At 42.1% G+C, this 18456-nt stretch overlaps 1 protein-coding gene across 3 annotated transcripts in view; it reads right to left on the reverse strand.

Annotated features, from left to right (window-relative positions):
- LOC137801646 (microtubule-associated protein 4-like) overlaps positions 1-18456 on the reverse strand; it is an 86854-nt gene that overhangs the window by 54959 nt on the left and 13439 nt on the right. For all 3 annotated transcript variants that reach the window (XM_068598996.1, XM_068598986.1, XM_068598978.1), the window contains exon 2: positions 15833-16032. In XM_068598996.1, the coding sequence (XP_068455097.1) occupies positions 15833-16022 (190 nt within the window). In that variant the 5' untranslated portion in view covers positions 16023-16032. The remainder of the gene's footprint in view (positions 1-15832; positions 16033-18456) is intronic.

The following is an 18456-nucleotide window of genomic DNA, read 5'->3' on the forward strand; positions in this document are numbered from 1 at the left end:
ATGAGCATCATCGCCAATCAACATCACCCTGTCCAGCTTGTCATTGGCCAAATCACTGCATCCCAAACCTGCAGAATAAACAACGTACATATTTGTGACAAACACACACTACACCCTGCAGACTCCACAGAGTGAGACCGGCTGTAAGCTTCACCTGAATCTGTCACTCTGTGGAGTCAGCTGTTATCTATCACACAGCTCCCGACAGTGGCTGAGTCCTTAGCAAGCTGAGTTGTCTTTCAATCAGCGTATTGGGGTTCAAACCCTGGTTCCACTAGTCTCTGACATTGTGTCCTTGAGCAAGACACTTAACCCTGAATTGCTCCTTGTTGCTGTGTTTACCGTGTATCGAGCAAGAATGTAAGTCGCTTTGGATAAAAGCTTCAGCCAAATGAAATGTGAAGTAATGTAAAGGTCCCGCTTCTCAAAAGCAGCCTCTCCAGCCTGTGAGTGTGTGTTTCTGTGTGTGTCTTACATCTTTTGACAATGAGGCAAGCAGACACAACATGTCGCTGAAAGGGTTTATCACCATGGTTAAGCAAGGAGAGGACGACAGCATCTGCGGTTCCCCGGGCTACGCTTGCTGTTGGTGGGAGTGGATTTGTCTTAAAGGATCGATGCCAATGTGCCACCCGCTGAGGCCCCCATACCACACTCACACACTCTAAATACAGTCCAGTGGAAACCAACGTGCTCACACGGGTTAAAATGCCTAGGACCGAATCATCCCCATATGAATGCTGTTTATTTGCTGACAGTAGTCTGCTTGGAGGGTCCCTTTTGGGCTCCTTCCTACAAGGCAAAAAAAGACCACTTTCGATAGCCTCCCATGGCTCTCAACATGGGCGAAGTCTGGGCTGGTGGCTCACAGCTAACGATGCGAGCTGCGGCGATGACATCATCATCTGTAAACGGGCACATGAGAGCCGGGCAGAGTGGTAACCAGCGGGCCGAGCGGTAACCAGTGGTGCATAGTGGTAACAAGTGGGGCAGAGCAGTAATCAGGGCGACTCTGGCTCCGTGGTGAGCAGGATCGTCTTTCAATCAGAGGATTGGTGGTTCGATCCCCGGCGCCGCTAACCCATGTCAATGTGTCCTTGAGCAAGACACTTAACCCTAAAATAGCCCCCGTAGCAGCACCTACGGAGTATGAATGTGTATAAATGGTTGACAATACTGATGCGGCACCTTGCATGGTGGCTCCTCCCATCAGTTTGTGAATGATGTCATGTAGTGTTAAAGCACTTTAAGTGGTCGGAAGACTAGAAAAGCGCTATACAAGTACAGGTCCATTCACCATTTAACCAGTGGGCAAAGTGGTAACCAGTGAGGAAGAGTAGTAACCAGAGGGGCAGAGTAGTAACCAGTGGGGCAGAGTGGTAACCAGTGGGGCAGAGTGGTAACCAGTGGGGCAGAGTGGTAACCAGTGGGGCAGAGTGGTAACTAGTGGGGCAAAGCACACGTCGCTGCCTTGGCTTTGTACAAAGTAAGTAAGAGCTCAGATATACACACAGAGAGAGGGTGCTCCACTACATCATCATATAGATAACATTGTTTGATGCTTTATTAAAGCTCTGAATGTCATATTTTGTTCCTTTTAAACCAGGGTGATGTTAACTTATGTACTTACTCCTATGATACTGCATTTTATGAATGCAGAACACATTATTTATCAAACAGTTAACAGTTTGGCATTAGGAGCCTACTGTGCATTTTCAGGCTTATTAATAATGTAGAAATGCACTTAATGAACCATCATCAAGCTCACAGTCAATAGCCATGCTGCTGGTTTAATTACCTTATATTTGTATAATACATATCTAAATGGTATAACATGGTCATATGCATTAGAGATACAAAAAACAATTTAAAAAGCTGCTTATAGTGATCATCCCACGATATATATATATATATATATATATATATATATATATATATATATATATATATATATATATATATATATATATATATGTATGTATGTATGTATGTATATGTGTGTGTGTGTGTGTGTGTGTGTGTGTGTGTGTGTGTGTGTGTGTGTGATATTACTGGTGAAGATGGGGAAGGCAGTGGGAGGAGAGTGTTGCTGTGTAATCAAAAGGTATTAAAAGGTATGGTAGTACATGTATGTAAAAGAACAATTAAAAAATACCCAGATGTCAATGAATACCTGTTGAAGACAACACAGTTCGAGCTCGAGAAAAAAAAGAAAAAACCTTCAAGATTTGAATTAAAAAAATAAAATAAAATAAACGTATTAACCCTCTTGGCGAAATTCTTCTCTGCATTTGACCCATCCTTGGTTGAGGAGCAGTGGGCTGCCTTAATTGGCCTGCTGCTGCAGCTACTAAGCAAATAGTTTGTGTACCTGTCCGTGGTCCTGAAACAGCAGGACTTAGACTGGAAGGTAGACAACATCAGGTCATTGCTAACAAGAAGGAAAGATTGCGTTCTCACAAATAAATTTGTAAGTAATGCTACGTATTTGTTTGTTTGACCCGTCCAGCCACTCCAACCGTCTCTGCTTGGACTTTAACTACAAAAATATATGTGTTCGTAATATACGTCAAAAAACTCAAGGAATCCAAAAGAAAAGAAATTTACCCGCGGAACATAATTGACAAATCAGTTTCATTCCTTCATCTTCAGGAGACCACGGCTGTGCTGCTGTGCTGAGACACGTGCAACAACATGCAACAACCTGCAACAACGTGCAACAACATGCAACAACATGCACCTGGGTAGAGCTTTACACTCAAGCTTCAAGCTGCTGTTTTCCCCCAAAACCAGTTCAGGGACACACACACATACACACACGCACACGCACACACACACACACACACACACACACACACACACACACACATACACACACACACACACACACTCCTGGCACTGGGCTGATGTTGGTGTAATGGCGGACATCATGAATAATGAACAGGTTAGTTAGTGGTGAGTTTGGACGCACTGGGGTCGAGTGTTTGTGAGAGCAAGTGTTTTTTATGGCTGTCTATAAAGAAAGTACACACACACGTACACACACACACACACACACATACACACATACACACACACACGCAGATAAACAGTCGACAGAAACACATGCATGCATTCCAGACACAATATTCCTCTTTCTTCCTCTCTCTGTCTTGTTCTTCCTCTCTTTCTGTCTCGTTGTACCTCTCTCTCTCTCTCTCTCTGTCTTGTTCTTCCTCTCTTTCTGTCTCGTTGTACCTCTCTCTCTCTCTCTCTCTGTCTTGTTCTCCATCTCTCTGTCTCGTACCTCTCTGTCTTGTTCTCCCTCTCTCTCTGTCTCTTTCTCCCTCTCTCTGTTTCTCTGTCTCATTCTCCCTCTCTTCCTCTCTCTTGTCTTCCTCCTCGTCGATCACTCTTTAGCTGCCTCTGTCTCTGAGTCATGGCTGTTTTCATTGTCCTGCTTTTACTCAACATCTCTTTGTGTTCTCTACTTTTTTTGCATGCAAGATATGACAAGGGGTGAAACTACTTTTAGAGCATTTTATGAGTTTTTAACAATACCGCACAACATTATTATATTATTACAATGAGGAATATTGATGAATATTGGAAGACTGCATTGCATTTTACAGTAAAGACGAGAAAACTAATGACGCAGGCACAGTGAAGCCAAACTTCATATACATATAAAAACACACACATATATATATATATATGTATATATGTATATATATATATATATATATATATACGTATATATATATGTATATATATATATATATATATATATGTATATATATATATATATAATATATATATATATATATATATATATATATATATAATATATATATATATATACTTATTAAATACTTATTAAAGCTATATTTCTTACTTGTATATTCTTTCCATTTTTCCTCTCTCAAGCATCTCCATTAGCGCACGTGGACACACACACGCACACACACACGCACAGGATGTCCGTGCAGACAGTCAGAACTCAGACAGTTCTCTGAGTACAGAGAACTGTCTGAAACCATCTGGTGCCGTTTTCGGCTATGAGGCCGAAACGGCACTTTTTCTGGTGCCGTTTCGGCCTCACTTCCCTGAAAAGCTCCTTCAAACACACGGCCCCGAGACAAGACAAATACACAAGCGGGGAACCCAACAATCCAAAAAAAAACTGCCTTTACAGCGCGGTTTGGCAGGTACCGACGCTGTTGCGTGACGCGGACCACTCCGCAGTGTTTGGTGACCTTCTGATGGGGCTCACCGTGCTCAGTCATCTGCAGGTGGCTCCAGAGAAGAGGAAAAAGTAAGGACCTTCACACAGGTGGGTGGGGCCTCTGAAGAGGTTGCGCTCACGTGGCGCTCCAGATGGTTTGTTACACAGCACCATCTGAGAAGCTGTCCTTGGAAAGTGTTTTTTTAATAAAGGACAGGCTTTTCCAAAAGAAATAATTAGCAGGTGACTGGATGAACCAGCTGATCAGTCATCTTCAGTTTTCATTACACTGTAGTTCCCAGGGGTGGATTGGCCATAGGGAGTACCGGGAGTTTTCCCGGTGGGCCGATCAGTAATGGGCCGGCACGGCAGTGGCTGATCTTCTTTTTTTTGGTATGTATATGAAGACATTGTCAAGCGAGTAAACTGACACGATAGACGCAGCGCGAATGTTACAGCGGCCCAGTGGCCCCATGATAGGCCCAGTAGTCCCGCCCACGCATTTTCCAGCCCCCCCCCGCCCTCGTCCAATCACCTTTAATGATGACATAATGACACATCGATAGCAATCTGTGAGGGAGAAGAGAAAGCAATAATGGAGAAAAAACGAAAAGGCGGTGCAGATAAACTGAGGGAAAAGAGAAAAAAAAAGCTCTCACAACTGGTGCTGCTGAGAGCAGAAATATAATAAACATGTTTGCTGCTGATGGGACTTTGCTGTGGCGGGTGCGTCGGGTCTCTCTCAGGATGAGGTGTCGTCGGACAGTGAAAGTGAGGCTCCCGCTGCCACGGTGGTACAGGAGGGGGAGGAGGAGACTGGTGGTGGTGATAGCAGGTGTGTGTGCTAGCTAACATGTTGTGGATAAACACTCACTCACTAAATGTTCAGAAACATTGTCTATGAACTTTACTTGACATAATATATAGCGTGTGGTGTAAATCTAGTTCTAAGACGTTGGAAAATAATATACTATCCTGATTAATTAACTACTATTTCATGGTGGTGTGGATTGAGCATGCAGATCTGCTTTTTCACTATTTTTATAATTACAAATCAGGTCACCAGGGTTAAAGTGTTTTAAGTATCAATACACTTTATTCAAGCCCACTGTCCAATTTGTTCAAATATGCTTTACCTTTTTTTCTGTCAATGTTTATGGTTTATTGTCCTTGCTTTTCTTTTTTTGAACACTTATTTGTGGAAATTTTTAGATTAAATTACATCAAATAAGAGACAAGAAGACAATGACCCATTTCACATTGTACAGTTAAAACTAATGAAACACTGAATAACTACTGTTACAACTAAACATCTGCATACATATTAGGGGTGTTCAAACATATTCCGTAAGTCACGTTTTCATTTTTCACGTCCAGGTTTGTGCACAGTACATCATCTCTCTCACCAGAGACTCCTAAGCCCACCCATTGATTATATTGTTGATATTATTCAGTATAGTAGTGTTATTCAGGGCTTGTGTGATTATATGTACAGTACATCACCGGACCGAGTTGGCACAGTATCTGCGCACGGATTGTGGTGGGCCAGTCTGGACCAAAAAGTCCAGGGCCGAATTTTTGTCCCAATCCAGGCCTGGTAGTTCCTATACTTGTTTTTGTTTTTTATCCTAGATATAAGCAAGCAATTCTGACTTGTTGGAGGCTCATTGTTAAGTAACAATTCTTGGTATTTCACACTATTACGATTGACCAACTCCCTCCTTCTTGGCATCGTTCCAATTCACAGTTGTGCTACGTATAATGGTGTCCAGGTCACTTCTTGAACTCCCGACAGGCGCTGCTGACAAACCATGTGATTCAACCCTCAGGCCCTTAACCCTTCGAATGAAATAACCCATAAAAATACACTTGAGTTGTGAAAGAGCTGCTCCTGCGTCTATGATGAGCTCCTCATGAGCCTACAGTCTCTTCACCGCGTCGACGTGTTGCCACTTCTAAGCCCCAGCAGCCCTAGCTGTGGTTCAAACGCATTAAATAAAGCCTGACAATAAGATTTATTGTGTGATCTCCAGATGTAGCGAGTATCCAGCTGGCGTGCAAGGTAAACACACGCAAAGCACTTCAGAATGGATGCTGTTTCCGACTTTGCTCGTAACACCAGGTTTGAAAAATAAAGTGTGTGCTATAGGGGAATCCTTTCCTGACACCTGAAAACCGAAAACCCTGTCTTTTCTACACGCAAAGTATTTCCATGGGTTTAAAAGTGGCTCTTGAAGTCATTAACCACAAGTCAAACAACATTTCTGCTTCCCCGCTCTAATTGCTCAGGCCCTTTGGATTACGAAAATGTTCCCCTTACTTTTAAAGAGGAATATAGACGTATTGCTGGCCCACACTGTTTCTCTGGGGGAACGTTCATGGGAACGCTGCACCAAACTGTCGGAGTGTCCCTTTAAATGGATGCTGACGGGGCCTCTAACGGCGTACACTTCTTCCAGAGGTCAGGGTGCGCGGCTGTGTGCCGTGCAGGGCTGCGCTGAAGAGCACTTTGTGACGATATGCCATACAGTGATGTTACCAAGGCTGAACCCAGAAGCACTTCAGCTCAGAGCACCAGAACAGCTTTCTCCATCTTATCCGCCTGCCTGCGGGCAACCGTGCTGCCTCTACTATATTTAGAGGAACATCTCACGGGTCAGTTTACAGGCGGCAACAAGGTCAATGAGACAGCGTTGCATTCACTTTACATGCTGTGCGCATGTCAGTGTTTGTTTCTTTCTTCACCAGCTGGAAAGCAGAGAGGGGATCATGCGTTCCGTCCCCCGTGTGTGCGTCTGTGTGTCTGTCTATGGCGAAATCTGCCTGATCAAGTTTTTTGTTCTCATTCATGACTGGATGTGCAAGGACTTCTCGTAGTTGTGGTGATTCACACGTTTTTGAAAAACCAACAACTGCTCCTGCTGCAAAACGCTCGGGGTAAAAACCAGGACACCGTCTGCCCCTTTGTCGAGGTTCAAAAACTAACATCCAGAGAAAGTTTAGATTGATTTTGACGCCAAGACCTCTGCACATTAATTGCATCCCTAAAAATGTAATGATCCTGTTTAGTTTTGGCTGTAAGTGTGACTGGCCTTTTTCACCAGACAATAGTTAACCTGAACCCTCCCCCTTCGCCCACCCATGATTAATGCAGCTATTTTGACCTTTACATGTAATGCAGGGAAGTTGTTCAGCAAATCAGTGTTAACAGGCCTGCTGAAAATGCAAGGTTACAGTTTCCATCTAATCTAATAAGTGATGTCTGGTACAGACATAAACCGTAACCGACACCATGAGAGCAATGCATTGTCCTGGATTTTAAGATTTGTGACTTTAAAGTTGAGGAAACGAGTTTAAAGAATAAATCTTGCTTGTCTTTCAGTGAACACTTGACCAAGTGAAAACTGATTTTATTTTTAACTTTCATCCCATGTCTCCCCTTTATTTACCCTTATGTCCCTAAAATATGTCAAAAATAAATAAAAAATAAGAAAAAAACACAAAGATAACACATAGTTGTCCATCCTTCTTAGTGGCCGGTCTGCAGGCACTCCCTGTCTCATGAAGCTGATATTGGCGCCTGTATGCTGCTCAAGTCAAGGACACGGGAAGGTTAATGTCAAAGTGCAGCATCCCCTCCTCCGTCAGCTGTCACTACCGCTGCAGAGAGACAAGCACTTAACAGGGCGGGAGAGAGGGGAGAGAGGGAGATGTGAGGGAGGGATGAGGAAGGCAGTGGGTTGTTTTTTCAATGAAAGGGCCAAAACTGTATGAGATGTATTTTAAACATCCTTCTATTTCTGTCACACACTGTTGGACGCTGGTCTGACTGCTGTCAATAAATGCAATAGTTCAAACTTTAAAGGACAAGGCCGACTATGTTCTGCAAGACCAGACTCAATGCGTTGAGTCTCTTAAACCGTATTTGGTTTTCATCTAAATCTTGAAAAAAAACGGGTGAAAAACATACAGATTATTTTTTTCAAAGGACTCAAAAATGTTCTTAAAGAGTAAAGCACTGTAATTTTTAGAGAATGTCACTCAAACAGGAGGCACCAGGGGACGTTTGTTGGGGACTATTTACCACAAATCAAAAACAAAACTGTCAGCAGCTGTTTGCCAAACTGAAATATGAAAGTCGTTCAAGAAAAACATGGATCTTATACTACCGAAAAGGTAGTGAAAGGGGAGGACAAAGTTATTGTAACTAAAAAAAAATTAGGGATGGACAAAGTTGGAAAAAAAAAATCAATTTTTTCTTCCTCAGTGAGAAAAGTCCAGTCTGTGTTGTCTTGAACAGGTGCACTGACGTCTGGTTGAATGAGGTGGAGATGTGAATTACAGCTGACAGGTATCAGCGGCGGCTTTGCGCATGCGCGAATAATGTCCAATCCGGGGACGTGGCGCTTGCAGCGCGAGCCTGCAGGTAGACTGACTGCCTGTGAAGCTTTGTGAGGCGACTCAGCGACACGCAGCAGCTGAGAATAGAAACTACAGAACAATACCTGCTTTCACGTCAAGCTCAAGTCGGCAAATTGTCCGGCGACGCTACGTAAGCGCACGCGCACCTAAATAAATCGCCATCAAAGTAAGAGGCCCCCCCCAAAAAAATAATAATAATGCAGTTAACGCATAATCAAATAATTAACGCCGTTAATTGATTGAAAAGTTAACGCAATAGGAACACGTTACTTTGCCTAGCCCTAAAAAAACAAAACAAACTATATTGCTACTACATTACAACCCATAATACTCCTCAGATCCTATCTGTCTGTCTGTCTGTCTGTCTGTCTGTCTGTCATTAAATCAGTGCTGTGCTCCAAAAGTGCTGTAAAAGTAAGTTACATCACATTCACTTCAACATATCTGCTGAACTCAGCACTCACACACACATCCAAACTATTGGCAGTGACAGCCAAGGTGTGTGTGTGTGTGTGTGTGTGTGTGTGTGTGTGTGTGTGTGTGATGACCTCACCATAGCTGCGTGTGTGTGTAGCTTCTGGAAATGATGCTCCAATGTACTGCAGTCACATGTGTCTGCAGTGACTTGTACTGTACCACACACACACACACACACACACACACACACACACACACACACACACACACACACACACACACACACACACACACAAATGCAGACCACTCAGAAAAGCAAAAAAAACAATGCATCAGATACACACACAAACCCATGCTACTGCAGAGTGTCTTTACACACAGGCACACACACACACACACACACACACACACACACACACACACACACACACACACACACACACACACACACACACACACCCACAGGCATACAGTTCTGTACCAGGCATACCAACAGTGAAAGTACACACACTGCAGGGATGTGTTCTCATGCCTCAGCAGCAGCTCCTTGCACGACAAAGACTGCAGCACAACTTCACCTTGTTGTGCTGCGACCAACAGGAAGCCCAGTCAGCCATATTCTATCTATTCATATCCATCTTTGGATGAAGTTATTCACACCTAGGTGATCTTCAACTCAAGGACAATTAAGGTCAAATTATACTGTATATTTAGAACCTACCGAACAGAATGAAAGAGAAAGGCCTTTTCAAGTGTTGCATGAACCCCGTGTGAATGGATGAAAAAAGTGTTTATGAAACCACATTGTGAAAGCAGTTTGTATTTGTAGTAAGAAGAATATTTTCACAATAAACAAGTATATCATAATATATTACAATATCATAAAATCCCTAATGTCATTACAACTACTAGACTCTTTAAACCTCTCAACCTTTAATGGAAACTTTATAAGTAATAAAAAACACTTGAGACTAAGTTACAACATAATCCAGTTTATAAACTCATATATATCTATAAGTGAGCATCAAAAACCCTAATTTTCTTAAACGTGAAAAACAACCTGCAAATGCAGTTTCAACTGGTTCCATTACAAACTAGTGGGTTAAAATACATTTTTCAGGAAATAAAAAATAAAGCCAGTTTTAAAGAAGTCAAAATATTCTGACTGCAGCTGTTTTAAGAAAAATACAATTTTAAGGACTTCAAGGAGATTTAATTTCCATTGTCAGTCCATGAGTCTGATTCGTAAAGATAAAGACATCTTCGGTTTATATTGCTCTAATAACTTACTTAAAAAGGCTCCATGATGTGTCTCCCTCTATTTAAAATAACAAAACTAGAGACCATTTTGTGCGATTAAGAGCATAAAAGTGGCCGGGCCAATAGGCTCAATCACTACGATAGTGCTTTTGTTACTATGAGCCACATCCGGGCATTTCTACCGTGCTTGGCTTGAATTGGAACAGTACTTGGGCTCAGGCTGATGACGTTTCAAAAGTTTACGAGAACGCAAGTACAGAGAAGAACGCATATTGAGAAACGGCCTATGAGTATCTTTTAGAACTCTCGGGCAAATCCTTGAGTCAAAAGTGGCTGCTTCCTGTCAAAGAAAAGCCTGCAGGGGCAGAAACAGGCTCAAGGAGGAAGTTTGCCCTTCCGGACGTTGAGGATGGATGAGCTTTGGGTTTCTCCTTCAGTGCACACAGCAGGCGTCAGGTGTGGTACTGCCCCTCCATTACTGCTGAGGCCTCCAGCGACTTCAAGGCTTCCACATGAAATGAAAGTAAAAAGCTCAGAGCAAAGATAAACCGGCTAGACAGGAGAGGGGTCTGAAGCAGGGACGAGGCGGAGAATGAAGAAAAAGCCAAAGCGTGTCAGGGAGGAAAAAAAAGGAGCTGACAGAGATGTAACTGTGGTCTCAGACAGCAGATCTCATTGATGCGTAGTGATGCTGACACGTACCCAGACGCTCCGACTAGATATGCCCATACATGTCTATTGTTGAGCGTAACACCTTATTGTTGTTCTCCAGAACCTTTTATGTCCCTTCTCCAGCAGACATCCTCAGACTGACACACAGCTACCTAGCCTGTCTGTCTTCCCAAGGTGGAGTCATTTAGGGAGATGGAGCTCTGCCACTCAGTTTGTGTCGGGGCTCGTCACACTCTGTTCTCACAGCATCTCTCAACGACATACACCTGGAAGTACTTGTGTTTTTAGACTGGATGTAAGCTTTAACCAGGTACACTGCTTTAATCATCGCAGCAACAGCTGCAGACGCTCACATTTTATGTGTCTAGAATATATATTAGGGCTGGGCAGATTAACGTGTTAATTTGGGGTTAATCTGGCAATCCTTCAACGGCGTTAACTATTTGATCATGTGTTAACTTCATGTTTTTTTGCTATATATATATATATATATATATATATATATATATATATATATATATATATATATATATATATATATATATATGTGTGTGTACACACATATAATCAGTGCAGTGAATAGCGTGAAAATTGTCATTACACCAGCTGTAGAATTTAACAGCTGATCGCTGTTAAAGTGTGTGTGCACTGTGCAAGGTCTATGAATCACACAGTGCAGGGATTAGACAGGCCAGGCTGCAGGCCGTCACTGTTTAACCGACGGTGAGAGAGAAGAGAGAAATAAGAGAGACAGACATACAGAGAGACAGAGGTGAGATCTGATTGGATAAAGAACCGTTTTAGGCAAGTGAACAACCAGCAGACAGCAAGCCATGAGGAACAGACAGGAGACAGGAGCTGCTCAATGACAACATAAGATAATAGGGAAAAATAATTAGAATACATGCAGTGTATTTGTGAAAAACTGTTACATTATAAAATAGAATATATATATATTTTTGTTGCTTCTTTTTTTTTTTATTATAAAATAGCTATAACTTTGTGATTCTGTTTAGGCCAGCAGAGAAGGCCTAGTTGGCCCTGACGGCCCGCCACTGGTATATATATATATATATATATATATATATATATATATATATATATATATATATATATGTATATGTATATATATATATATATATATATATATTAGAATTGTGAAAAATAACGTGTTAACGCGCTATGATTAAATTACAGGATTAATGCGTTCATTTTTTTTAACGCATTTAACGCATGCGCAGAATGAGCTTCTAATATTCCTATTGAACTATTTCCGCTCTAATGCAGTCAGACGTCGATGTCAGATGTTCACTCGGGAAGACGTTGACGTTTCACCAGCACAACCAGCCTTAACATCTCAACGTGCAGCATGTTGGTCGGCGAAGGGAATTCAAGAGGAATGCGTCAAACCAGCCTCACTAAACAACGTAGACCCCTCACTAAGTCTGCCTGTGACAAACTGAGCAGCACAGTTGCGGAATTAATATTGTTGAGGTTGAGGGGTTCACCAAAGTTTTGCGAGTGGCAACGGGGGACCCGAGCATCAAAGCACCGCAAAGACACACAATCATGACAAAAATCCACTAGCTGTATAAAGCTGGAAAGAACAAAACGGAAAATGACTTGTCTGCTACGGATCATGTGGCGCTGACAGGATCACTGGACTTCTGTGAGTAATGAGAATTACCAGATGACCAGACGTCCTCTTTTTCCCGCACATGTCCTCTTTTTGAGACCTAAAAAATGCCTCCGTCAGGGATTCCAAAACGTCCGGGATTTTGCCTCGTGTGATATTTGTGTTTCTCTGAGTCTTTCACAAACAAGTAATTACGCCCTTAAAAGTTTTAAAACGGTATCTTACGATCCACCTTCTTGGGCGAGCTCTGACGGTAGAGAGAACTGTCATTGGTCGACCGATCTCAGGGTTGCCAGATCCATGATAATTATCCTCCAAATACAACCATGTTGAGCCTTTGGTACGATACTACGCCATCACCAATCTGGCAACACTGAGCACCTCGTCACCTCCACTCGCGACGAATATCCTGTTACGCTCTGAAGAAACTAGTTCGACATAAAACATCGCTGCATCAATAATCGACTGGAATTTCAGCGACAAACTTTTTTGGTCACGACCCATTCTTTTTTTATGACCTAAGATCGCGTAGATGCACGACTGTGGAGCGGGATGAAACGATAACGGGGTTCACCTTACGACCTATAGTTGCATTGTTTACAACAGTGCCCCAATGTATAAATGACAATGTATATATCCGTCTTTTATCATGAATCTTTATGTTTTTACAAAAATATACCGAGATTATCGGTAATATGTGATTAATCATGATTAATCCACAGAAACCTGTGATTAATCTGATGAAAAATTGTATATATATATATATATATATATATATATATATATATATATATATATATATATATATGTATATATATATATATATATATGTATATATATATATGTATATACATATATGCACATACACACACACACACACTGTATATACAGAGATCAAAAAATACAACGGTGTAACTAAATAATGGAATATGTATTACAGTGGGATATCAACCCACAGTGGAGCCCGCATTGAGAGAAAAAGAAAGTGAGTTAATATCTTTTCACATGTGAGTCTATGGTGTAAAATGCATTCGACTGAGGATTTGTGATCTGACAACAATTGAAAACATCTGCTGTCGGACACGATCTCTTCCTCTTCCTTAGTGTACGCAGCTCCTATACGGCACCGAGAAAGTAGCCTACAGGCCAACTGTATATAGTCATTAGTACTTTAGACATACACACACACACACACACGTAGACACACAGCCAAAGGACGTGTGCCTGCTTTGGGTGATGGTTATTACGCCAGCTGTGCGTGGGCATGTCAAGGACAATGTGAGACGATACGACAGCCGGATGTTTATCATAAAGGATTAAAAAAATAAAACGTGCACACAACTCGGATGTGCCGTCTGCGTTTAGCATCACAACTATGGCATTGCATGTCAAATTGTGGTTAGGTTCTGATTATCATGTGAGGCGATATCAAGACGTCACATGAACTGATGCATGAACGTCAAATAAAGCAGCCGTCTCTCATCTTTCAAAAGATAAATTGTCTTGGCTTTAATGTTAGACAGAGAAGAGACGGTGTGGGTCCAGGTCCCTTCCCTTATGTTGACTGAACACACTTGTTTAGGCATTTACTTGTAATACAGCATTCCTGGATCTTAACAAGAGAACATCTCTAAGAAGTGAACGTAGCAATGGTATCGTCACCCGTTGGTTTGTGGACTGATGTTTTGAAGTTATGGCATTTTGACAGTTGCCATCTTATTTTTGAGACCTGTCAATCACCTTGTACCCCCCACCCTAAACCACCCCGTGCAATAGTCCTGATGTGACACCTTGCACGCCTTGCATGGCAGCTCCTCATCAGGGTGTAAATGGGTGAATTAGGGCTGCAACAACAAATCGATAAAATCGATAAAAAATGTATTATTAAAAAAGTTGGCAACGAATTTCAATATAAATTCGTTGTGTCGCGCGATTATTATGCCACTCAATGAGTCGCGGAGATGTTTGAGTTTTAAATAAAACAGTTGAGTGGCGCGGAGCGCAGCAGACAGAAAGTCTAGGAGGTTCTGCAGCGCATTGTAGCTCGTATGTCACTGCATAGTCGCGTTGCATGTACAATAACTTAACAGCTAGGCTAACCGTTGTCGTTAGCTCGCTAGCTAGTCGTTCATTCTTCGTGTTTGAGCCGCGCTGTTGGGTTAGATAACGTCTTCGTTTTAAAATACCGCGGAGGCTTCAAGAGAAGTAACGCGTAAATATCTCCTCTGAGGTGATGAACACAGACCTGCGTTCAACAGTCCGATATAATGTGGCTTCATGCAGAGGAAGTGTTGCTGGGATTTGTAGTTCGATATCTAATTAACAACCTTTGTTGAGGTAAAGTGCAGTCCATAAGTTATCCGTTGATACATTGAGCGGTTACTCTTTGAATTCTCATCTCTTGTTCTTTAAGTTCTGAGTGTGTACGTCTGTGAGTGTGTGTGTTTGTGAGCGTGCATCTCTGTGAATGTGTCTGTGAGTGTGCGTGTGTCGGTGAGTGTGCATGTCTGTGAGTGTGTGTGTCTGTGCATGTGTATGTGTCTGCATAGGTGTGAGTGTGTGCGTCTGTGAGTGTGTGTGTCTGTGCATGTGTATGTGTCTGCATAGGTGTGAGTGTGTGCGTCTGTGAGTGTGCATGTCTGAGAGTGTAAAGAACAAGTTCTGACAAATCCTGTTTTCTGATTTGTATTCCTTTATTTTTTATAATTTTTTTATTGTTAAGATTTGTTGCACTGTGAATTTGCACTGTCAGTTCTGTTTTTGTAATAAAAGGTTGCAACTGAACGCTTTAAAATTGTAATTGTTTTATCCGATTAATCGATTAATTGAAAAAATAATCAACCAAATAATCGTTAGTTGCATCCCTCGGTTGAATGATGTCATGTAGCGTGAAAGCGCTTTGAGTGACCAGAAGGCTAGCTCGTCGTTCAAACACAGGAAATGAACGACTAGCTAGCGAGCTAACGACAACGGTTAGCCTAGCCGTTAAGTTATTGTACACGCAACGCGACTATGCAGTGACATACGAGAGGATACAATGGGCTGCACCAGAAGCTCCTGGACGTCTGCTGCGCTGCGCGCTCTGTTTTTTTCAATATTCAAACATCTCTGCGACTTATTGAGTGACGTAATAATAGCGTGACACAACAAATCGACACACTCACTCACACACACGTCAGAGAGAAGCAACACCCGTGCAACACTTGCTTACGGCAACTCACCGCTCTTGGTGTCCTTCCCGTCCAGTAAGGGCCGGTAGTCGCTCTTGGAGACCGTCTCCCCCACCTTGTCATCGTAGCTCTCCTTCTCCAGCGAGGCCACAAAGTCTCTCTTCAGCAGGGCCTCAGCGGGGGCCCCACCTGGGACCCCACCTCCGCCCCCACCCAGAGCATCTCGCAGGCTCAGGTCCATAGTCCTGTTGCTGGAGAGACAAAAGGGGAGGTGGATCTGAGTTTACTATTTGTTTGCTCGTTGCTGCTTTGTGTCACCCTCTCAACGTCACAGGTTGCCTGTGTGTGTCATCAATGCAACTGTAACTTCCTCATCATGTGTATTCTATGTATGTGATTGAGTCCGTCACTTTTCACAAGCCCAGTTCACTGACATTAGTAATTAGAGTCAAAGCTAATTTGTGGAAGTCAAATTAACTGATGTGTAACTCTATATATGTTATAGCGGAGTTGGTTGTGCGAGTTCTGTGTGAGAAAGACCTGCGCTGTGTACACAATCTACCTCACAGTGATCTCTTTACTGAGGAACACTTTGCTGTCTTCTTAGCAATCCATCTGAAGATACAGCAATCACACACAGGTGTCCGGCTAAGTAATACAACAATACAACATGTATTCATTAGGTGTCATGAAAACAACAATATGCATGAACTTTTCATGGAAACAATTGGCTCGTGGTTCTAAAGTAATGCACCAAATCACCCAGTTCAGTGTCACCGGATGGTAATGTATCCTCACTGACTGGCCGCTGTCAAACGTCAAGATGCTGCCAGTGTGGGGGCTGACAGGGAAAACAACGGGCACCAGTGTTTGATGTGCGTCATACACTGCCAGTGTGTTTTGCCATTGAGGCTATTGAGTCTTTCCTAATAATAAAGTTAGAAAATAACATTTGAAAGATTGTCTCATTGCATTGAAATAACCACTAGTTCTGCTTTATACTTGGTGTGGAAATTCCACAAACTTTGGAAGATCAAACACCCTTGTGTCTGGGTTCATAATATTATCCGTAGGCACGCACAGCTCAAAGGAGAGCGTCTGAATGACGACCTCTTCCTGCGCTCCTACAGGCGGATCAGCAGCAGTTTGATTCATCAACGCATTTTGACACATTTCACAACACTTACAGTGCAGCATAACCGCCACGACTAAATGCCTGACCTTTAACCGTATGCTACAGCTCACTCCAACCTGAACCTTAAAACCAAGTCTGAACCACAAAACAGGCCTGTGAAGGAAGTGAGGATCGGCCGAAATGTTCTCACTTTACAAAAATGTCTTTACTATGTTTAGTGAGGCTGCAAAGATAGATCCATTAGTTGGTCAGTTGGCAACTATCAAATTTATCGCCAATCACTTTCATAAAAGTCTGCTCTGGTGGACGTCATCTTCGGCTGTAAGCAGTGGTGGAATGTAACAAAGTATTTTTACTTTGTTACTGTACTTAAGTAAATTTTTAAGTATCTGTACTTTACATCGGTAAAAATAATAGTGCATACTTTTTACTTTTACTCTGTTACATTTTGCAGCTGTTATCTATACTTTTACTCCACTACATTTCTACATTATGTGTCGTTGTTTGTTACATTTTATGAACACAGTTTCGCCAAAATGTTGCCTTCACAAGAATATGGATTGCGTTGCTGTTTTGGAAGTTTAAACCAATCAGGTGGCTCTATTCGCTCCAATGACAGCAGAGTGTGCATTTGGCAGCAGCACTAGCGGTAGCCTTGCCTGTTTTGCTTGAACATTCGACAGACAGCCCGACTAACAAACAACTTTTCAACATGGATCTAGAGTCAGGCTTAATGGTATTCACTTGGCAGATAATCCCTGGAAGATAACTTGTCATCCACAGAATTGTAATAGTGTGAAAAGTAAGCACAATAAGTACACCAACCTCTCCAACAAACAAATGTTGTTGCTTAAAATTATTACGAGTAGTGACTTCCGTAGAGGCATAATTATTACCAGTAGCTATATCTGCATTCTTTATCAAAATGGTACAGCCCTCGACATTGTGAGACAACCCATTGTGCAAGTACTTTTACTTTTAATACTTGAAGTAAATTTAAAAGTAAGTACTTTATACTTTTATTTAAGTAAGATTGTTGATGTATTACTTTTACTTTTATTTTCCTGGGTACTTGTACTTTTACTTAAGTAGTAAACTTCAGTACTTCCTCCACCACTGGTGGTAAAAAACACTAATCTAACTGGTCCTCACAAAGATAGATGTACAAGTACACACTCACACACGCTGGTATAGCAGCCAGTATGAGGACATACAGTGGAGAGCTAGCGAGCTTTGAGTGGAACTGTAGGCCATTGTTTCAGGGGAAGGACACACACACGCACACGCGCACACACACATACACACACACACACACACACACACACACACACACAGACACACTGTTTCTACTTCTTTTAGAGTTTTCACTTGTTTCTCTCTCGGACTTTACTTTATTATCTCATATTTCTCTTAGATATATTCCCCTTCAAACTATTCTCCCTGAAATGCTTTAACACACACATTTCTTCTTGTAATCGCACAGCGCTCTCTCTTTCTCTCTCTGACATACACACACACACTAGCACACGTACAGACAAGC

Source organism: Clinocottus analis, unplaced genomic scaffold (assembly GCF_023055335.1).
Source record: "Clinocottus analis isolate CAN_PGR_092001 unplaced genomic scaffold, fCliAna1.0.p SCAF_11, whole genome shotgun sequence".
In the NCBI taxonomy this organism is placed as follows: Eukaryota; Metazoa; Chordata; class Actinopteri; order Perciformes; family Cottidae; genus Clinocottus; species Clinocottus analis.